Source organism: Columba livia, chromosome 1 (genome assembly GCF_036013475.1).
Source record: "Columba livia isolate bColLiv1 breed racing homer chromosome 1, bColLiv1.pat.W.v2, whole genome shotgun sequence".
Taxonomy (NCBI): domain Eukaryota; kingdom Metazoa; phylum Chordata; class Aves; order Columbiformes; family Columbidae; genus Columba; species Columba livia.
The window spans coordinates 190,494,540-190,517,737 of NC_088602.1; the positions used below are offsets into that span (position 1 = coordinate 190,494,540).

The 23,198-nt window shown below is 45.8% G+C and overlaps 1 protein-coding gene across 1 annotated transcript; it reads right to left on the reverse strand.

Annotated features, from left to right (window-relative positions):
* Positions 1-1,412: 1,412 nt before the first annotated feature.
* Positions 1,413-16,570, reverse strand: SELENOO (selenoprotein O). Its single transcript, XM_021298382.2, has 9 exons — positions 15,903-16,570; positions 14,282-14,485; positions 13,190-13,370; positions 10,421-10,551; positions 9,742-10,022; positions 9,242-9,392; positions 7,386-7,571; positions 6,145-6,301; positions 1,413-5,026 (listed from the first exon to the last, which is right to left on the reverse strand). Exons 1-9 carry the CDS (start codon positions 16,484-16,486, stop codon positions 4,832-4,834), a joined length of 2,070 nt encoding a protein of 689 aa, XP_021154057.2. The 5' UTR covers positions 16,487-16,570; the 3' UTR covers positions 1,413-4,831.
* Between the last annotated feature and the right edge of the window lie 6,628 nt (positions 16,571-23,198).

Here is a 23,198-nt window from a genome sequence, read left to right on the forward strand (position 1 = left end):
GTCTACAAGCAAACAAATCCCACTGCATGAGGATCTGGTGGCCAGATGAATGAAGAGCTCTGCAGAATTCCAGCGAATAACCCCCTCTGACCCTGCTGCAGCATTAAAGGCCCCAGAGGACAATCAGCTGCTGCCAGTGTCCCCAGGTGAGACCCTTCAAAGGGCAAGAACCCCTGTGCACTGAAGTGCACTAAGCCAGTCAGCCCCAGAACATTCACAGAATAATACAGGCTGGCCAGGATGTCTGGAAGTCATCTAGTCCAATCCCAGCTTGACACAGGTCCAACTGAACAAGGTCCCGAGCAACCTGCTCTAGTGACACTTTGACGATCACCAAGGATGGAGATACCACCACCTCTGACAACTTGTTTCAAAGTTTGACCTTCTCCATACTCTTCCAGCAGCTGCTGTCGACACCTTCAGCCTTCCGAGGCTGAAGAGACCCAGCTCCGTCCACCTCTCCTGTGCACACCACAGTCTGTGCTACTCCACCCAGAACCAGTTTCTGGCTACACCAGCACAGCAGCTCAGAACAAGCAGACACCACTGCTCATCTGGCTGCCAGCGCAAGTATTTCTCCCTTTCAAACCCACATCTCTCCTCTCTCTGCCCCCTCCCCACCCACCACCAACACCACCAAGGAAAAGGCACAACCTTTGCTCAAGGAGACCATAAATGACACAAGTCATCTGTTAAACAGCTGATGCAAGGTTAGTGAGGAACCGGTTTTGGTTTAAAGCCAAGCGTAGGACTACATAAACCCAGCTCTGCCAATAACCAGCTGTACAGTAAGTGGAGAGTGACCCTCCCCAACCATGTGCTTCCCCGAGCCTCTGGGTCCCCACAGCTCCCAGGGGAGTCCCTGCACTGGGACTGCAGGAATAAGACCCGAAATGCTGCAGAACCAAATCACAGATCGCTAGATTGCACACCATTTCCTTGTGTGCAACAGGGCCACGTGCCAGGGCATCCACTGCACCCAACATGCTCTGTACTAGATGTTCTCCACTCTGAAGAGTCCCATTCTCTATTATATCCCTGAGATCTCTGGGAAAAAAAAATATGCATAAACTACTGAATTCAGTTTATGTACACTTAAACAAAATGCATCTTCACTTTCTACCCAAAGGCCTATTTCTGTGAGCAGAGTTTAAAATCACATCCTGTATTTGCTGAAGAAGGTACTCACCTTGCTCCAAGTGGACTAACAAAATCCCTGGCGAGGCAGGAGAGCGTACCTGTGATAACCCACTCCTCAGAAAACACTGCAAAAATATGAAGCGAGGTTTCCTTCTGAGACATGACCTGGCCATCTGATGTTAGCACAGAACAAATACTTCTAAAGAAATGAAGTCTGCGGACAGTATGGCTGACAGCAAAACTCCTTCAGGAAATACACATGAACAAGGATATTAAAATGGCATTTTTTATTTTTTAATATAAGAATCAAAGAAAGCTGTAGCACTTGTTTGGGGGGAAACAAATCAAACCAAACCTCAAACCAAAAAAAACCAAACAACAACGACACAAACAAACAAAAAACCATGATAAAAAAACCTCCACAAAACACTCCAAAGGGAGAGCTGACAGTAACACATCCAGCAATCACAGATTTGCAAGCGCACGAAGCAGAGCTATGGTGAAATCTTATGAAATGAGAAGTCCCACTACCACGTGAGACCATCCAGAGACATGTCTCCCGGAGCTCCTCATTTCAGTTTTGTCATCTGGGTACCACTTGATTTTACGCAAGGTTAGTTCAGGCTGTGTAGCCACAGGCTAAGTCAAATCAAGTGTTTCCACTGAAAGCTGTTGATATGAAGAGTCATCAATTCATTTTGAGCCCAAGTCCATGGCTTTTAAACAAGCAGAATATTTGATCAATAAGAAATATTATTTTCACATTTACCTATTGCAAATATAAGCTGTAAAAAAATCAAGAAGCAGTTTATGATTCAAGTATTTAGACTCCCAAAACGTTATAAGCTGTATTCCCTTCTCTCTGAAGAACTGAGCTAAGAGATTAAGTTCTTACCTGGTCAAAATTTGGTCTAATTGTCCTGAACAACCATCTGCCTCCACACTGCTCCAGGAACAGGAACAGGAGAATCTGACTATCATCAGAGCAGAAACTACTCCCTGCTGTTTGAAATGCAAGTGGTAGAAGAGCACAAGCATTCTGCTTGGCTTCTGATCCTCACGCTTCTTCAAATACAAAGCATCAATACGACTGCAACACACTGAGGAACCGAGCAGTTGAACATCAGCGCAGTCAGACTATGGCAATACCCTCTTGGTATTTCCACTAGTGGGTGAACAGCTGCATCTGTTACAAATACAGCTTTACTGAGTGGCACACCAGAGCATCCACATCAAGGGTCTGCACTCGCCATTTCAAGTCTTCTAGACCTTTTGCACTTGCTCTATATGTAAACAAGGAATGTATTTAGCACGATATGACACTACATATCCATTCTACACTGTTATATTCAATTTCCCTTTTTAAGGATAAAATTGCTAGCAAATTATTTCAAAGTACCTCTCCATGATTTTGGCATTATAGATGCAAAATAATTTCTATCTTTATATGCAAAATACTTTGGTAGTTAATTCCAGTTCTCCTATGTCCAAACACCCAGTTATATCATTCTCCTTCTCCATGCCATTATGAACAGAGATCTACTCAATCCCCCCAAATCACTATCAGAATGCCATTAAAGAGACTTGATTCCTTTAGGTATGGTGTAAAATCATTGCTTTCTAGCTCATTCTGTTAGGCCAAAAGCTTGGGCGGAGCTCCTCTAAAACACTGTTCCCCTCTGCCTCCCAAAAGGAAAGATAGAAATTTAGAAGCAAAACCAGCAGAGAGTTGTGCTGATCAGCTTGGAGCAACTTCCCCCTGGCCCCACCACTCCCTTCTGGACCAGGCGCAGCACAGGAGATCATGGGTTGGCACATTTGCCAAGCCGATGTTCAAAGCATCTTTCAAATTGCCAGCACATCGCCCTGTCCCTGGTGCAGTCGTTTTCACCCAGCACCCACTTTCTGTTAAAGTTTCCATCAAATGGTTTGGTTCCAGTTACCCACAAGTTCAGAGGAAGGATCATCCCCGATGACAGTCTGAAACTCTCGCAAAACCGGATTATTTCTAGAAGACAACCAGCCGCAGCGGCTGGCATTGCTTGTTGCCCGCTGCTTCAGGGTGCTTCTCTTCCAGCCACACTGTTCTCCATGGACGAGGTAAATACACCCTCAAGTTTGTCCTTTTCTGTAAGGACTCCAAAATGTCACAGAAAGTGCTGTGTGTGTCCAACAAACTAGGTTGTCACAAAGCATTATTCAGCATCAGCTTTTTCAGGTCAAAGGCAAGATGGAATGAATGTTTACATTCAAAGCATCACCTATTTACTGTAGCAGTAAGGAGGACAAATTGATTATTACTACAGATGGATTAGCAGTAGTCCAACTGTTCTCCCTGTTTTTCCATCGCTTGTATGTTGAGGAAGACTTAAAAGAGCACAGTTCCACCTGAGCTGATACCAAGCTTGCACAGGGGTGGACAAAGGTTTTACTAGAGTACACCTAAGCTCACAGTGTAAGACGGTGGTCTCTTTGGAAAAGAGAAACCTTTGCATTAAATCAAACTTTTCACAAGATTTCAGCTATCTGAACCAGTAATAGAGTCCTTTAGAAAAAAGTCGAGAAAGCAAATTAATAGCTAAGTACAGAACAACTTTTTTTTGCTGATGTCGCAATAATGGCAACCAACTTACCCCAAAACCTCAACAAACACTACCAGTAAGTAACTTGCAAGCAAGTCAGCTCCCATCCTCCCCCGATACCCTCTGTAATCCTTTACACGAGCTCAAAGAGCGTGTTCCTGAAGGGCAACTTGCAGCGTGAAGATTTTCAAAGACCATGGAAACAAACTAAAAGGTACAAGACCAGAGTGAGAATAGAAAAATCCCCCTGACGAGTGAGCAGGAACAGGCACCCCACCTGCCCGCTTCTCGTACAAGGAGACTCTGTGAAGAGAACACACACAGACAGTGAACCTGGATGTGAGTACTGGGGTAGTTTAAGGTTCACTCTAATTCGGTTACCTGACCTTGCCCAAGTCAACTGATTTACAAACGGCACCCATGATTTTAGTAAATACGTCCGCATTTAGTAAATACTGAACCTGAATGAGCTTTACCACCATGAATTTCAAGTGCAAATATATATATATATTCTCTCTTAATTCTGCTCTTACTGTATTAAAAAAAAAAACAAACCCAAACAATTCTCTAAAAATAGATGATCAATCTGAAGGTTCACAAGAAATGAACTACTTACTTAAACGAAACATAGCTTAAAAACAAGCAACATGGAATCTCTTCCTCTATTGAAGAGGATGAAAAGTCCCTGCATAGAGAAAGCAGCAAATAAATGTTAGAAGTACTATTAGTTAAGACATCAGACAAAAACAGATCAGATTCCTGACTTGCTATTTTTGTCTTCACATAACAACTCCATTTGGATGTTCAAAATTCAGCCCGCCTCAACGTAAAATATTGCTTTCTACTTGCGGTGCAGTATGAATAAAGGAAAGACTTTCAGTTCCAAAACATTTAAATTACAGATGTATAAGGACTGGTGATTGTGACTAGTTTGTTCCAGTGATCCACAATTGCTTCAAATTAAGCACAGCTGAAGTCTGTTGCAGATGCATCCAAATGTAGGGTTGTTTCAATAACTTAATAGCACTTTGCTGTTTGCCTTGCTGAATTCTTCACTGCTGAAGGAGGATCAGAGTCTTCAGTTTACAGCAAAAAATGAAACAAGGCAGCTACGAAGATCATGTAACGCAGAGCTCTGAAGCCCACAGTGGAGGTTTACTGCAGTACGGCAGTCTACTGCTGGTCTCCTGAGCACAAGCAGCTGCTGCAGCTGTTGCTCCCTCCTCTTCGGCATCTTCCTTTACCTCCCCGAAGCTTTCTGCTTCTTGGAATGGATTCTCCAAGAGTTTCAGTACATTTCTTACCTAGAAAGAAAACATAGCATGGTTATGAGAATTTAGAAAGTAAAGGCAAAACAACGTAGGGAAGAACCTCACAACCATATAATGGTTGAGTATATTGTATTTAATACACTAACTTCAGACAAGCTAAACAGGTGAACAATATGCAATATTTCAAATAAACTGAAAACTGTTAAATCTTGACTGGCTGAGTTTGTAGCTGTATGGAACTCAACCTCAAATAAACTAAAAGTCTCAAATACAAGGTCTTATGTAATTTCTCAGAATAAATTAATTTTCCCATATTCTGGATGTTACAATCCACATGCTGAACTCACCAGGTGAAAGCCACGACTTTTAAAAGATAAGAGCACAGCAAGGAACAAGAATGAAGACAGATGTGGACCTATTGGAGAGGGTCACCAAAAATGACCATAAAGCTGGAGCACCTCTCCTATAGGGACAGGCTGGGAAAGCTGGGGTTGTTCAGCCTGGAGAAGAGAAGGCTCCAGGGAGACCTTATAGAAGCTTTCCAGTGCTTAAAGGGAGCCTATAAGAAAGATAGGGGCAGACTTTTCAGCAGTGCCTGTTACAATAGGACAAGGAGTAATGGTTTTAACATAAGAGAGGGGAGATTTATACTTGACATAAGGAAGAAACTTTTTTATGGTGAGGGTGGTGAGACACTAGAACAGGTTGAACAGAGAAGCTGTGGATGCCTCATCCCTGGAAATGTTCAAGGCCCAGCTGGATGGGGCTCTGAGCAATGTGACCTGGTTCAAGATGTCCCTACTTATTCCAGGGGGTTGGACTAGTTGACATTTACGATTCTATACATTCACCCCCTACTGTCTCCCACAGCAGACACCATACAGAAGAGAGCAGAAGCAGGGGTGAGCGCCTTGTCCTGGGATCAGCCTACGAATGCTGTTCACACTCTGATTTTCAATTCCTTTCTTTGTTCTGCAGTCATTGAAACCACAGCTCCCTCAAAACCAATCCAGACCTTCTGAACAGCAAACTCCCAGTCCCCTAGCTACCTGTGATGCCAGAATGAATCTCACCTGGCACAATGTCAGTCATCAAGAGCACCACTACACATCCACACAAACCTAGAGAGAAGTTAAGCAGTAGTAGCATACCTCTGAGAAATCCCCATTTTCAGCTGCTTCTATGGCATTCTGGGCAATATAATTTCTCAATATATATTTTGGATTGTTTGAATTCATGACCTTCACACGATCAGCATTCCAGGCATCAGCATCACTAACGCTTTCAATTTCTTTTTGCAAACGGACTCTGAAATCAAGCAAGTAAAAGCAACCGGTTTGGTGCAAGATCTACAAGTAAAAGTTGACCCATTTCCTTGCCCTGATATCTGTAGTTTGCAGTTCTTAATATTTCATCATCTATAGTCCTCTCCATTTATAAAATCCAGCATTAACAACAGATTACGAAACACCACCTCCTTCAAAAGCAGCACTACAGACCATCAGCAGGTCCTGAGGAGGCTTGAAGAAGTGGCACACCTTGCACATTCTCTGAAAAGTCAGATTAAGAGACACCCCCCCAAGCACAGCGGTGCATGGGCTGTTCTGCACTGCTCTGCAAAAGCTTTCACATTCAGAACTTGGTTTAAGTATTTCTGTGCTTGTTTATTGGCTAAAGCTTCTGGTGTTCTGATCAAAGGGATACAACACAGCTGAGGCAGTTTGATCTACCCATTAGCAGGAACACTTGCTAAAAATCTCAGTCCTGCTGGAGAACAAGACCACAGGCAGCCAGGTGAGGGAAAGGAGTCCTGACCATGCAGCACAAACATCTAATGCTCTACTAAGGGGTTTTCCTTAAAGAAAATCTCCTGCTAACACTGGGATTTTAAGATTTTTAGTTATGCCTGCTGGCATAGTCTGGACATTTTTTTCTGGCTGTGACTTCTTTTACAGTTACTCTTTGAGAATACTTCTGCTTGCTTTCTGTGTTAATGCATAGATTGTTTTGCTTCAGAAACAAAAAGTAAAAGGATAAAATACTTAGAGAGCAGTCAACTCCAGTTAGGGAGCACTTAGCTCACAACTGAAATTAGTATCTGCCAGAATCAACATCAACATTCTTAAAGCAGTTTTAAGAATAGATTTGATGAGAGGTGATTTCTATACCCCCATCCCTCCCCAAATCTAGTAAACAAAAGACACAGATGCCCTTGAACTCTCACAGCAACCCAGACAGTGGTCCTGGAGCGGTTAATATTTTGAGTTGCATGTCCCTCACATCCCTCCCAGCCCATATGCTTTGGGACAGGGTGTCTTTCGTGAGACTGGCACACTCTTCTCAAATGAAATGCAGAACAAATATACTGCTCTGAATACTGAGGAAACCTTACCTGTATTTCTCCAGCCATTCTTTCCAGTGTCTTTTATTTCTGCTTAGTAAATCATCTGCTGTTAACTGCTGCAGTTTAGAGAACTGTTCAATGCGTTCTAATTCTTTATTTATACTATCTTTTGTTCCAATTAATGCAAACAGCTGAGGATTGGACTGAGCCAACATCAGCATCATTGACAGTTGTCTGGGAACAAGAGAAACAAACACATTAAGGATGAGCTGCCTGTCAAGATCCATCTTTGTGAACTGTAAAGTAGGTAAGAAAACATTCACAGCATGAGAACTGCTTTGTGGTAGTAAATTCTTAACAATATCCAGGTTGTTTTGGTGCAAGATTGATTAAGATTGTATCTTTTTACATTTGATTATGTTAGCTGGTGCTGTACAATAGCTTCACCTTATTTTCGATACCATGCTAGCCAACTTTTATTTTTCTTCGATTAATAACTGCACCAGAGCAAAATGTAAAATAAAAACGCTAAGAGTGTTGAGTTGTAGAATAACGAAACACACCAAGTGTTTTTACTTCCTTCTCTGAATGCATTTACAAAGAAAGAAGAAAATAAACTTTTTCCCTGGCAGCAAAACAAATAACTGTTTTAATTATATCAGATTACATTTTCCTACTTTTAATAAGCAGAGATAAGCCAGGTGCTTTGTAGATATGAACTCAAAAATACTATGCAAATCTGATTTACACATCTAACACACCCAGCCCTATGATATCCAAGTGCTGTGACAAAAATCAGTTAAGTACTCACTTTAACACAGTACTATGGCCCTCCAAAGCTTTACATCCATATAGTGATGATTTATAGCTACTTTTCATGTTCCTCTAAGCCTGAAAGTAATGTTAAAAAAAAGTCTCATCTGTCACGAGTCAGCTTCATATTGCCTGATAGCCATTTACAATTTCAAAGTAGCTGAAACCTGCAACTCAATTAAACAAGCAGTATCTACCAGCTTAATTCAGTTCCCTCTCATTTTAGTGCATTGTCACTAAAACTTAAATAACCAGCAAGATCTCCAAAATTATAAATTACTACATCCAACCATCTTGGCATAACACCAAACTTGTATGAACAAGTTTCACACCAGCCCATCTTCTCAGCTCTCTGCTTTCTGTAAGTTAATTGTGATATCAACACACAAAAAAGGCTGAAGAACTTGGTAGGTTCGTTGCCTTCATGAAGCACTTTGACACTCTACCCAAAATATCCCCACTTTAATTTCTTCCTCATCTGGGAAGATGCTAGGAAAAATAAAAATGATGAATTCATGGGTCACAGTCACTCCCTGTTTTCCACTGCTCCAAAAAATGAAAAACTGCTGCACTGACGGTTATAAGCAGCTGTTGAACAAACCTGAGCATTTTTCCATGCCCAGAGCAGCTGAGCTGCAGAACATAACCCATCAAATGGGACGTGGGTGGCACCGCAAAGTTTTGAGAGCCCAAAGCATGCACTTAGGTTACACTTATTTCAGAACATGGTGATTATTTGCTAACAGCACAGTGGCAGAACATGGTAAATCCATTTCTTCTACAAAATATTTCAGTATCACTTCACTATCCAGTGCTCTCATTGCCTTAGTCAGCAGTGACAGTGGGGGAAAAAATAAACAAGAACCAAACAAAAGCTCAGACAACTTTAGCCCAAGAGCCAACTGCTGCGAGTTGCTGCTGAGCATTCACCAAGCACAAAACATACAAGAATTGCCACTGCTATAGATCACGATGCATCTACTTAGCAGTGGAATTTCCAAATTTAGTCAAATATTACACAGCATGCAGAGTTCACTACTGTTATCATGAAACTAAAAGCATGGCCCAAAAGCATTTAAGTAGAGCATTACCTTGGATCCATCTGTGGTTTGAAAGCAACTTTCAGTTCTTCCAGAGAAGCACACTGACTTGTAACCTTTTCTAAGAAATCTTCCAATTTTGAAGGATCAGAGTGTACTGAGAATGAACTTAGCAAGTAGAAAATATTTGTGAAGTCTCCACCTGAAAAAGTAAACAATATGAGTAATGTGAATAACAAATCAGCAAGAAAACAGGCCCCACATTTTCTTCCAAACCCTTTCCCACAGCAGCACAGGTCACCTCTGAATAGCAAATAACCTGCCCCCTCAGTGAGGGTGCAGGTGTGAGATGGGGAGCGCTCCGTCCAGGCAACAACTGCCCCAGGGTTCACACAAAGGGAATTATTGTTCAGACTTTTGTTCTTCCCTCAGATGACAATGTACTTGCATGAGGCCGCTTTCTTGTAAAGTCAAGATAAAAACTCCATTATGGTTTGACTGTAAGATACTGATGGGCTATTAAATAATAACCCGCTGTGCTCCTCACCGACCTGTGAGATGCATGGCTTCAAGCAGCTCAGCCACCAGCTTACTATCTTCTTCTAATTCCAGCTGGATTAGGCCTAGTTTCTTCCTCATCTTCTGCAAATAATGTTTCTCAAATTCTGCATCGTATTCCTCTTCCAGGATGAGTTCACTGATTTCCAAGGGCAGCTCTGGAACCAGAGCTTCAGCGAGCTTCCCCAGGTTCCACTTGCAAATCTCTGGCTGCTTGTTGTAAGCGTAGCGCCCTGTGTTATCAGAACCATTGCAAATGTGCTCAGGGTCATATCTACAATGAAGAAATAGTTAGCATTCTTCTAGTTAGCTGGATACCAATACCGTGAGAAGTATTATTTTTATTTTTTTAGTGTCCTCTAGGAAAACTAAAAAATTTGAAAGGGAACACTCCTTGAATCTTTTCCCAATGTTACCTTATTATTTTCCTGCCCTCTCAAACACTGAGAAACGCCACAGGCTACAAGAACAGTCTAACAGTTAGAGATGTTGTGAATACAGTTAAAAAGAAGTTGAAAAGAAGAATCACAGGACAACTAGAAGTTAATCTACGCTGTCATATAAAGGGTTCATAAATCTGCTTTAGTAATAAAATATTAAAGCAATTGTGAACATCAGGATTGTTCCACAGAGCAAGCACATGCACATTTTAAAAAGTTACGCCACACTGACCTGTCCATAAAACCAAAAGGGCCGTAGTCGATGGTTAGTCCAACTATGCTCATATTATCTGTATTCAGCACGCCATGGCAAAACCCAACACATTGCCATTCCGCAACCAATCTCGCCGTCCGTTTTGTTATCTGAAAGAGATTTTTTTTCACTTTTCAACACAATGTATTTCCAACACATCCATGTATTCCCAAGCATTCCCTAGTCTGAACTGATCTTTCTAGGGCTCTGATGGAAGCAGATTCTGGCAGTGCTGTACACACACGTATCTTAAGGACAGCTTGCCCCTCTCCTCCTGTTACTAACTGCTCTGTTTCTCAGCCTCCCGTTTCTGTTTGCTGCTGCTTCTTTCCTTCCATACTTGACTTGCAAGTCAACCAGGCACCTTCAAAACGTACTGGAGACAGAACACTGAAATAAGGTAAACTGACAACAGACTTGCCTACTATTCCACACATGATGCAAATATATTATTTTGCTTACTACTAATTTTAAAGACCCTTTAACTACAGGCAGGAGAAAGCCTAAGCAAAGTCTAAGAAACAAACTAACTATATGCAACAAAGCCTAATGTAAAATTAGTCTTTTTGTTTACCTGGTATGTAAGAGTGATTTACAGGAAGGTTAGTGGTTTACACAAAAAATTATCCCCTGCTAAGAAGTTTCAGCACTGATAAGCACTTCCCTCAATATGTTTAGAGTGGGGAAAAAAAGCTACAAGGTTAAGTAAAACTACTCCAAGAATGAAAATTTTATTTAAATGCAATTCTTCACCAAATGCAAGTTTCATCAGAGTTTTTCAGCTGCCTGAGAGTTACTGTTGTGGAATCCTTGATGGTAATCACCGCATGTGCCCTAGTATTCGAATAAATAGTGTAATATTTTAAAATAGTTCTAGTTGTTTAATTAATTAGCCCACCTGTCAACTACAACTATATATGCCTCATTAAATCTAAAATCCAGGAAGCTAACCTGGTGTTTAAATAAACATGGGTATCTATAACTACTTTACTGAATTGTTGTAAATAAAAATTTTAGGTAGTCATTAGCTACAACTTTTAAATCAAACTATTTTCATAGCTAAAATCGCTCATCTCCCCAAATAGCCATCAGTGTACAGAAATTTAAAGCAAATGTTCTGTCCAGCTGCAGTGTAAGTGCGTCTTATTAAGGTTTAAAAACCAAGCTAGTTAACAGCAAAGGCACTCCAACTAGCTACGCATGTGCAAAACTGGTTTCTGACAGACCATAACCAGCAAGGGAGGAGACAAGACACACCCTGCACGACAGCTCTGTGCCAGGAAGATGGGAAAGCTTAAAAATAAACAAATCCAGGCCAGCAGAGCTGGGATGAAAGCACAGCAGCCTTAGGGCAACTCATGACTGCTGGATGTCTTCGTACGAATGTATAACCCGCTGTCAGTGCTCTGGTAAAAAACAAATCCCACTAATGAGAACACCTGAAAGCAATTAAAGCTTGGGTGCCATTCAAAGATGGGAACATCGATTGTAGAGAGACAACTTTGCACTCACTTTGACCTTTATTTCTTTTGATCACATTTTTCCTCTGCTAGCCATACTAGAAAACAAGTATGCGTATATATGAATAGGAAACTTATCTCAAGGACGTGGTCATTTTAATTTAAATGACACCTACAAATTATTTAAGAAGGTACAGACAATAGTGTCTCCTTTCTAGACAGTGCTGTCAAATACAACCACTCGTACATTTTTCCTCCATTTCTTCCACAGTACAAAAAGAAAGACAAACACACAAGAGCTGAGCTGACAGCACTTCCCCATTGTCAAAAAGATGGACATTTTTCTCAAATTAGGTAAGAGACTGGGGTGCTGTTCAGATGGAGACAGGTACAGAAAGTCTCCACTAAGGAGAAAACATGAAGAGACAACACTAGTGCAGGCTCGGAGTGTGGACAGGTACAGGCTGGAGGAGCACAAGAAACCAACCAACCAAGGCAGGCTGGGGCAACGAGGAAAGTGTGCCAGCATGGGGGAGGAAAACAGTAGTAACTGGGCCAGGAAAAGCAGCCAAAAGCAGAAAGAGGCAGGACTAGTGTGGCAGCATGTTCCCTCCCCTCTTCCTCAACCTTACCCCGTAACCCTGCTCAAGCGATAACCACCAGTGCTGGTTGTGATGGATGCGTCTGGTCACGATGGCCATGTCCAGCTCAAAGTGGATTCAGGGGAAACAGACAACAACACAACAGCAAGGGTGCCCACAGAACCGCAGTGCTGGTCAATGTCCGACTCAAGTCAAATTTTGAAGAAACTAACATCTGCAGCTGGTACATAAATACTAGTGGGAAGCAATCATCTTACTCCATGAACAGTGGGCAGCCCAGGCCCTGCTGAGCGTTCCTGCACAGCAGTGGGCTGCATGCCAGGATCTCCCCTGGGGCAGGGACACCTCTCAAGGTTACTGTCAGCTCATCACCTGAGAGCTGGGACCAGAATTCACCCTCACAGCATAAGACACTCCTGGCAAAGGGAGACAAGTACTGGGAATATCCCCCAGAGCAGAGAAATAATGATTTACTATTAAAAATGTTAAACTGCTTTCATTGGTTTGATCAATATCAACATTACTTTCATTAATGAGTTCTATTAAGACTGTTTTCTCCAAAGAAAAAAATATTTCAGGCAATTAGATGATACAAAGTATTAACTGACTTCAGTCATCTGCGCTTGCAGATGAAGTTGCTAAAGAGGACCACTATGGATTAATGAAGAGAATCTGATCTTTCTTACCTCTTTGAAGAAAGCAGCATTCCTCTGAACACTGTTGTCTGAATAAGCCTCCTGGATTTCTGGATAGAAAGTGCTGATCACATAATCAAGCATCTGTATTCGAATATCATTTCGGTTAACACTGGGACCCTTGCGTCCTGTGTATTCATCAGGAGGTTTAAAAATTTCAAAAGAACCAAATCTGTTTTAAAATGATAAAAACATGTTTTAGTATTATCTGATACTATTAACTTCATTTGATAGTAGTAAAAACATTTACTATTTCTGCAGTAACACCACATCATCTCGAGTTTAACACCAACCCTTCAGCTAACAGAGAGAAAACACCCCCAAGATTCCTACACTGGACTTGGCAAGACTCGGTGACTCAACACAAGGAAGCACATAAATCTGCGTGTAACTAAACCGACACATCAAGACGCCAGCCAGTACTGAAGACCAGCTCATTAAAGTTGCTTAGAACTACTACAGAAAAATTCTTATCCTGAGGAAATATACAGGAACAGGACTTTTTAAAAATACTAGACTGTACATCAAGCATGTAAGATAGATTTTCCAGGTATATATATACATGCACACAGATATTTTTTAGGCCTCAACTTCCTCTAATATTCTATTACCTTACAAGGAGCAATGCAGCTGCCTGAAACTCCTAGTGTTCTGTGGCAGAGAGGGAACCTCATACAATTCTCAGGCAGGGAAAGTACACCCAAACTTTGACAGCAGTACATTAGAGAAGTTTTCCAATTAAGCGTAGAGCTATAATCCACCACACTGCTACCAACATCAATAAAAGCATCTATTCTGTGCAGGCATAAACGTGAAAAAACTCTCCTGAGGTGTGCAGAACTTAGTTCTTCTTTCTACTAGGCTAGCATCCTTGGTGTTTGTCTGTCTGGGTGTAAAGACACCAGCTCATCCCATGTGCTGGACAAGAAAAGCACCTTCTTCAGCCCAGCAAAAGAGTTCCAAGCCTCCAGAACGAGAAATACACAAATGGTGCTGTTATGAAAATACACTTAGAATAGTATTTTAGAAGACTGCTGTGCTTGGTTTTAAAAGAAAAAAAAAAATCCCAAAGTAGAATTCTACCTTATGAACGTAGAAGCTATTCTCAGAACAACCGTACACCTTTCGTTTTTTGGATTCCCATCATAAAATATGTCACGGATGACTTTTGAGTCAGACGTCACGCATGTTCCAGCCCTCGTTGTTGGTATTCCCAGGTGAAACATGGCCTCGCTGCACAGGAACTCCCGTATGCTCGACCGCAGGACCTTCCGACCATCAGCTTGTCTGCAGTAAGAAGACACAGAGAGTTTTGAGGCTGTAAGGCCAGGAACTGCCATCTCCATCCAGCACTGGAGAAACAACAGCCTAGAAGTGACAAGCTCGGACCGCAGCCACACAGCAAAGCACTGGCAGATTGGAGAACAAAAGCCAGACTTTCAAACTTCTGTTAAAGCTCCAGACAGATACAACACACTTGCAATGATGACCACATATAACAGAAGAAAACAAACCTTCACTTGTAATCATTAACTCTGTTGTATTTATTGACACAGTAGAGTCTTTCAAAGATTGTGGACAATTATAGGTACTTTATTACATGATGAGTCATTAATTTCCTCTTGATAAAATGGCTACTATTATGCTTCTTGAAAAAGAATACTATTTTGGATCTTTCTGGGTAAGTAATCTAGAAATGTGGTGTTAAATAAGGGCATACAAGGCAGTTGCATTAAAAAAAATACCTGGACAGCAAATAGCAAACTAGCTTATTTAATAGATATCAAGTAAAAAGAACAGGTGTGGGTGGCTCTCAGCCCCCACTGACTGCACTTCAGAGGCCACAGACAAAGACAGCTGCCCAGGGCAGACTTAGAACACCAGCCACAGCATCTGGGATTTTCACTGTGGTTTCCTTAACCTTCACAGACCTGAAGAAGGCCTTCAGAGCACCATATGCACGAAACTAAGGTGTTATTGAGCCTGGACAGATGGAACAGAAAATATAGGAAATGAAAGTGGGAAAATGACTTAAACCAGTGCAGGCTAAACTGATTAATGAAGATCTCTTGCAGTGATTAGGTCAGCATTCCATTTCTGGGGCTTTCCCACCACTCCTTCCCACAGCCAGGAAGGATGGAGGAAAAGCCACATGGCAATGTGGCAGTGAGCAGTCAGGTCAGACCCCAACCATAAGCCTAACCCTACTGCTTAGTGCTGCCCCGCTTCCACCATGGTCTGCGTCCTCCCAAGGGGGGAAAAACCTCACAGGAGGACAACCAGGGACTGAAGCGACGTACCAACTGAAGGAGACTGCAATTATGGTCTTGCTTTCCAGAGGAAAACGTGGCCACCTTCAGGTTTGGCATTTATGCATTGCGCTTGCTGCAGCGAGGATAGGGAAAAAAACCAACACGGGGGTTTAAGCCAGAGGTGTCAAAGTCCTGTTCACCGGGGGACACCTCAGCCTCGCGGCTGCCTTCAAAGGGCCGAACGGTGAACAGGACTTTGACACCCCCTGTTCACGAGATGTTTTAGGGGAGGATCCTCAGCACAAGACGCGCTGGAAAGTGCCTCGTTAATGCAACAGCAGGCGGGGAAGGTGATCCCCGGACCAACCGCCCCCGCACCGGCTCCTCCGAGACCGGGCTGCGCCGGGTGACCCCGGCACCGTCCCTCCCCGCGCTCCCAGGCCAGGCCTTACCGGGAGAAGGGGGTGAGCCCGGCGCCCTTGAGCTGGATCTCCCAGCGCTCGCCCCGCGGGCCCAGCACCTCGCCCAGGTACATGGCGGCGCCGTCGCCCAGCTGCCCCGCGAAGCTGCCGAACTGGTGTCCGCAGTAGCAGTGCGCCGCGGGCTCCGAGCCCGCCAGCAGCCGGTTCCCGCTGAAGTACAACGCCGCCTCGGCCTCCGCCGCCTCCCGATCGCCCACGGGCGCGTCCAGCCCCAGCAGCGCCAGCGCCGGCAGCGACATGGCCACCAGCCGCGGGTTCTGCAGCGGGCTGGGCCGCACCCGGCAGAAGCAGGCGCCGGGCACGGCCCGCGGCCCGCTGGCCTCGGAGGCGTCCACCGGCAGCGAGCGCAGCGCCAGGTTGTCGAAGCGCAGAGCGCTCAGCCAGCGCCAGCCCCCGCCGCCCGCCTGCGAGCCGCCCTCGGGGCTGCCCGGCCGCGCCGGGAGAGCGGCGGGCTGCTGCATGGCGGAGCCCAGCGAGCCCAGCCGGCCCCAGCAGCGCGGCCGCGCCGGCAGCACCAGCGGAAAGCGGCGGCCGCTGCGCAGCACGGCGGCCATGGGCCTGCCCAAGGGGCGGGGCGACGGCCACACAGCCCCGCCCACCGGGACGCCCCGCTCACACCCCGCGAGGGGCGGGGCCGGGTCCCGCTGGGGGCGGGGCGCTGGGGCCGGCAGCGCGTGGGGAAGAGAAACCCTGGTGCCGCGGGGGCCCAGCCCGACCGGGTCGGAGGCAGCGAGGGGCAGCGGGGTGCAGCCAGCGGGGGGCGCTGCCGCTTTGCCGGTGCCCTGGTGTCGCGTTCCGTAGTCAGCGGACCGTCCGTTTGCCTGGGCTGCGCCTCGGGCGCCGGGTCGGAAGCGGGGAGAGCCCCGGGGGGCGGCAGGCGTGGGTTTGGTCGGGGCTCTGCCGGCTCACCCCGAGCTGGCCGGCGTGAAGATGTCCTGGCTGACGAGAGGAGGGAAGTCAAAGGAGAAAGAGGAGCCGGAGAGCGCGGTGCGGCAGGAGGAGCGGGGTGCGCTGGTGCAGGCCATGCTGGAGCACGGGGGAGACCCGTGGGACTACAAGGTGGTGGAGCAGGACCCCACGCTGAAAGCTGCGGAGAAGCAGTGGCTGAATTACGTATCCGTGTTCCATCCCAAGGGGGAGAAGAAGTGCTCGGCCCTGCAGTGGCTGCTGTTCGACCTGGCGCAGGTCTTGCAGGCGGCGGTGGAGGAGAAGGAGCGGTGCATCCAGAGCCTGCAGAACAGCCTGCAGGCGGCTCGCAAGGAGGCGCTGGCGCTGCGGTGCGACAGCTCGCTGCTCAGGCAGCAGACAGAGCAGCTGCACAAGCTGAGGGAAGAGCTGAGGGCTGAGGCGGCCGAGAACGCCCGGCTGAGAAGGAAAGTGCAGTGCCTGGGCACCCTGCTGTCCCTGGGGAAGGGTTTGGACCAGAGGAAGGTGGCGGCTCTCAGTAAGGCGGACTGGGATCCGGAGGCGTGGGATGGGGACGGCTGGAGTTTGGAGGCGCAGGAGGAGCCGCCGGTGCCAGGGGCGGGTGTTGCGGGCACCAGGAAAGCGAAGCCGGCGGAGGGAGAGACGGGCCAGGGAGCGGGGGATGTGTCCGGGAAAGAGAAGGTTTGGAGGAAAGGCAAGGAGGGGTGGCCTGTGTGGGTGAACCGCATTTGGACCTTGGAGCAGTGCGCTCCCTTCACGATCGAGGCGGCGAAACAGGTGGTGATGGCCATCGGGCTGCCCTGGCCCAAGGTGGGGGCGATCATCAGAGCCCTGCCTGCCGGGGAGACCGTGGGGGGAGAGATCTTAAGGCTGGTGATCAGAAACTTGGGGGAGTATGAGCCTCTCAGAGACAACATGGAGGGGGCACCCTGGAGAGATGTCCAGGAGGCGGCAGCCTACCTGTGTGGGAATGTCTTACTCCGGGTGTTAAAGCAAAGGGAGAAACCAGTGACCCCCGACTTTGACATCTTTGGGGTGAATGTGGAGCAGGGGGATGTGGGGGTGCTGGCCTGCCGTGCCCCTGAGCTGCACAAGGGGTTTTTCATCAGCCTGGGGTCTACTTTAATTGGCCGCCCCCTCAGCGAATGCATGGCTACCTTAGAGAACATGGGGACCCTTATGGGGGCCGAGGGGAAAGGGGTGGTGAAGGACAGGGCAGGGGCAAAGGGAAGGAAGTACATTCCTAGAGGGACGATTTGGAGATACTTAATAAACCAGGGGGTGAATGAAGAAGAGCTAGATAGTCAGCCCACTAGAGTTTTGCTTGCCAAAATGAAGAAAATCCTTCAGGAAAAGGGGTTGGGCCACGATGAGATTTGGGAAAAACTGAAACAGATGAATATATCATCTCCTATCCCAAAGAGAAAGCTGTACCCACCCTTAGGGGACCTTAAAGATTAGGAGTCCCAACCCCTGGTGTCAGTGGGGTTAACCTCCACAGCACTGACCTGGTGTGCGGGGAGAAGGGGCTGTGTGGAGGTGCAATGTCTGCTCAAGGGCAGTGGGTGGGAAGTTACATTCTTAATTGCTATGGGATCAGAGACAACATTATTAGGTTATCAGAGTCACTCCTGCATATTGGGAGTGGGAAGGGGAAAAGCAGTAGGAATGCAGTTGTGGGCAGGGGAAGATAAACTGGATGGGTGGATAATTCTGGTAAAAGGGTGGTGCAAACATTTTGGGAATGAATTTTGCATCTCTGTTCAAGGTAGATCTGTCCAAGGGAGAACTTGTGCTGCTGCCTCAAAGTGAAGTGAGCACAGGAGTCCCCAAGTGAGTGAGTGCTGGTCTAAAAGTAAAACAGAAACTAGGTAGTAAACTAAGAGTATGAGGTAGTTCTAGCCACAGGCCTCCTCTTCCCAGTACCCGTATGCTACCAAAGCACAGAAGGGTCACAAGGAGGCTCAGGGGGTGCAACAAAAGCTTAATAGATTGGGATTTAAAATCCCTATTTTCACAGTTTCTGTAGAAGTCCGGGGGTGTGGAGTATGTGGATGGTGGAAGCCACTTGCAACCCTAGGGGGTGGACTAGATGATCTTTAAAGGTCCCTTCCAACCCAAACCATTCTGTGAATTGTAAATTCATGTTGGGTTATGCCTTTGACCCCTGGGAGTGGGCACTGCTTGAGCAGTGGCAAATGGATTATGTGGGACCCTTCAAGAGGTTGAACAAGGTTTGTAGGTGCTTGTATTAACTGACTTCACCTGTAAGAGAACATGAACTAGACAAAAAGATGGAAGTAATAAAATGGATATTTAGCTTGGATTCCAATATGGGTCAGCCATAGAAGTTGTGTGGGGTACAAGTGGTATCTTTGCAACCAGTGCAATAATAGGGGGACACAGCTGTATTGCCTGATGTGCTCTTAATTGTTGGGGTGGTGCAGATTTAGTTTTGGCCACTGAGAATATCCAAAACTAAAATCACACCATCCACAAGCCCTGTAGAACTATATCCATGTTAATCCTGTAAGATGGGAAATTTCTATACAAGGCATCAACTATTCTAGAATACATCCAGAGTGTGACCAGTATGTATGTGGGTTGTGCCTCTCTAATGACTGGAAGGTCTCCATCCTTGGAGATACTCAAAAGCTGTCTGGAGACAGTCCTGGACAACTGTGTCTAGATGACCCTGCTTGGACCAGGTGATTTCACTCTAGAGGTCACTTCCAACCTCCACAATTCTGTGATTCAGTCTGTGAAAATTGCATCTATTTTTAATTGTATGCAAGGTTAATGGGTAACAAACTTCAGGCTGTTGTTTGATGCAACAGTAATGAAAACTACCTGGGATAACCAAATGTGGTGGGATGTGGTAAAAGCAACTGCCAAGTTAAAAAACAAAAATATAAGGGAATAAATTCAATAGCATCTCGAGCTCAATTGTTAGCTCTTAAAACAGTTTTTTCAGTTGGATTTGCTCTGTTCTCATGGATGGTACAACAAAAAGATCCCAAGGGAAGCTTCGCCAACTGCTGTTGCAAATGGACAACTGAATGAAACTGGTTCTGTACAGTCAGTTGTGGACCCCAGGAGGATATTGTCACACATTGGTGGAGCAAGTCAATGTGGGAACATGGGTGGTGTTTGGTAACAGTGCAGGCTTTGTATATGTCACCTCACCTGGAATGGGAGAGTGGGAGGATAATGTGACCTCTGTGACTCCAGGAGAAGACTCAAGATGTGGCATTACGTCTGCTGGTGGTGAATGTTCATTTGCCTGTTCTCAAAAGCAGAATTTGTCCCAGACTGAGTGACTAATGATGTCTGTCTGGGAGCTGAGAGGCCTCGCTGGGTTGAGGTGTCTGGGCAGTGTGACAGCACACAGAAGGGAGATGAGAAACCAGGGAGCAGACAAGTTGCAAGCCTGAGGACAACCTTGGCAAGTAAGGAGCTGTCAGAACTGGGGACACAATCTGTGACCTGTACATCATTGGTATGACATGTCCATGGGTTGGTTTCCAAAAGCTACTGCAATGCAGTACTTAATCCTGCACTTGTTATTAGTTATGACAGAAGTTGTGTTGTTCTTTACCCTTCTATATAAGCTTCGCTTGTTTAAAAAGGAAAGAATGTGCTCATGTGCCCAGATGGACATCTTAGATATATTGTTAGCCTCACAGTTGTGGTGGTTTCCAGCCGGAAGGGATTGAGTTTACAAGCACCCGGGGAGGTCCTGCTGGAGCACACAGCCCCACAGAGCTGAGGTCCCAGCAGTGCTGGCGGGTGGTGACAAACAAGTGCGTCTGCTGCTGCTCTGCAGTATGTAAACTGCCAGATAAGGTGCAGGGATCAAGGCTGATGTGGAACAGCTGTGCCTAAGTAATTGCAGGAGGTAAACTGAACCTGACAGGACAACCATGGGGGGGCCATGGGGAGCCAGGCTGCCAGTAACAGTGTGAGGCTGTGACTGCCTGGATAATGGCATCAGAAGTACCACAGCTGGGTGGGGCTGTAACAAAACCAGGACCAATGCAGGGGAAGTAATCAGGGCCAGGCTGTTTATTTGCGAGGAACTGTGGTGGAGAGATGGCAAAAAGGTGGGCCCTGATGCTGAAGAATGAAGGGTGAGGTATGAAGCCCACCAAAGAAGACCAGACAGGTCCTGCTGATGGTAGGAATGTGGATGCCAGCAGCTGGTAGTAACACTGACCTGTGGACTCAGGCCCTGGGAGGCTGGAAGGCATCGCCTGGGATAGCCCCTGGACTTGCTCCACCATGTCTCTGGCTGTATGTTGTGGCATGCAGAGATGAACCTGCACCTTGGGACTCACAAAACTGTCACTGAGGGTTGGCCATGTGTGAGACTCATTAGGTCTGAGATGGAGAGCTCCTAACTTCATAGCTGTGCCTTACAGTTTGCATAAATGTAACTCGATCACTGGTGTGGTACTTAGTTTATTGATTATTTTTCTGTTTTGCTAGTTTCCTCATAGCATGCTGACCAGTCAATAAACACTGTCTCTCAGTTATGTTGTGGGTAACTGGTCTGGGTCACACCTCAGCACAGAGCATGCTCCATGCTGTGGGAGTGCTGCTTGTCACAAGCCTTCTCCTAACGGGCCTGGGCATCCCAGAGAGCACGTGCAGGACAAGGTCTGTCCACCACATGCCCAGGACGCTGTTCCTGGTCTGCCTGTACACAGAGAGGCAGAAGTCCATGCAGAAATTGCTGATAACCACTGTGAACTATCAAGGATACTGTGGGTTCCCCAAGTCTTCCCACTCTGCCCCATGTTGAAGAGCAGCACCAAGAGCCTGCCAGGGCTGGCATGGTAGATGTGGATTGGGGTGAGAAGCCCACAGAGTCTCCAGCTGCCTTAGAGGAGCAGCAGCCCCTTGATGCAGCAAACCAAACTATGTTAAACTTTTAGAAGAATGAGAGTAAAGATCTGCTGAGGTTGGGTCTTACATGATGGGCAAATTAAGTCTATCCTTGAAATGTTACAAGTGAAGAAATCCATACTAATTTCAATTGTTTTAAAGCCACAGTTCTTACAAAAGAGTAAAATTAAGGTGTGATATAGACATTCTTCTCTAGTAATGTTATCCTGTATTTTCCATAAAGTACCCTAGAGGCAACACACTCATGCTTTTTGGCAGATACTGAATTTTTGTAAGTGAAGGTTAATACATTATTGCCAGTTCATAAAGAATCTGCCTCTCAAGCACCAATACAATCACAAGAAGAAAGAGAACGGGGTGTATAGTATAAGTCAGTAATTATTTGGGATATTCCTGTTTTGTGTCATTTCAGTCAATACCAAGTAGCACACTGGTGAGTGAAACCAAACCCTTCTGAGGTATGCAGTTACCTTCTCTGAAGAATAGCCTCAGGATCTGGTAGACACCTCCACTTAAAGCCAGACATGCCAGGTAAACTATCTGCCGGCAGTAGATGGCACTAAACTATTGCTATTACGTGTATTTTAGAGCTAACTCAGAAGGCAAAATAAAACTACAACACTGGGAATCATCTCTGTAGCCAAAAGCACAGACATTTTAGCACAGAATGTCACTGAGCTGCGAGGAAACACAACCTTCTGAAACTGAAAGAAGTGTATAACTTTTTTTTTCATTATTTTGATTTTTTTTTAAAGTATTATTAAGTCTGATTCTTTCCACTTTCCCTCATGCATCAGTCTTGGTGCGCTGGCACCAAGCACCTTGGATGAGGCAAGCGTCAAGGCAGTAGCGTGCACCTTTTCAACCCTCAAACACACACCACTAGAGCTTCCCTGTACAGTGCTAAAGGAACCAACAGTGAGAACATCCAACAAGCAACAGCATTTCCTCACCTGGCACTGCAGCTGCCCCCAGCACAGAGCTACCCAAGGAGTTGCCACCCTTCTCCCTCTGGGGGTGCGGACAAAGCTAGCCCCATCTTTGCCACTGTTGTCTCCCCAGAGTGTAGAAATCTCCCTTTGCTCCCTGTTGGTAAGCCTGCAGCAGCTGGACGGCAAGCAGCAAGGGGGGGGCATAATTAGACACCCCCTAGCTGGGACCTACTGGACAGGACTCTGCTGTTCCCCATCCCCTTCCATGCTGTTGTGGGAATATGCACAGCAGTTCCATTTTTTCACCTGAAGGGTCAGCTTTGTATCTCTGGAGCCACTTGTGTCCTACAGTTGCTGTCTTCTGTGCACATTTCCACAGCCAAGTGAAGGGGCTCAGCACCACACTGAAGTCTGTTCATCAGTCAGAGCCAGAGGAGTGACCCTTCTCCCGCAAATGCTTGAAACCCCCCAAATCTTGCAATGAAATCAATCTCAAAGC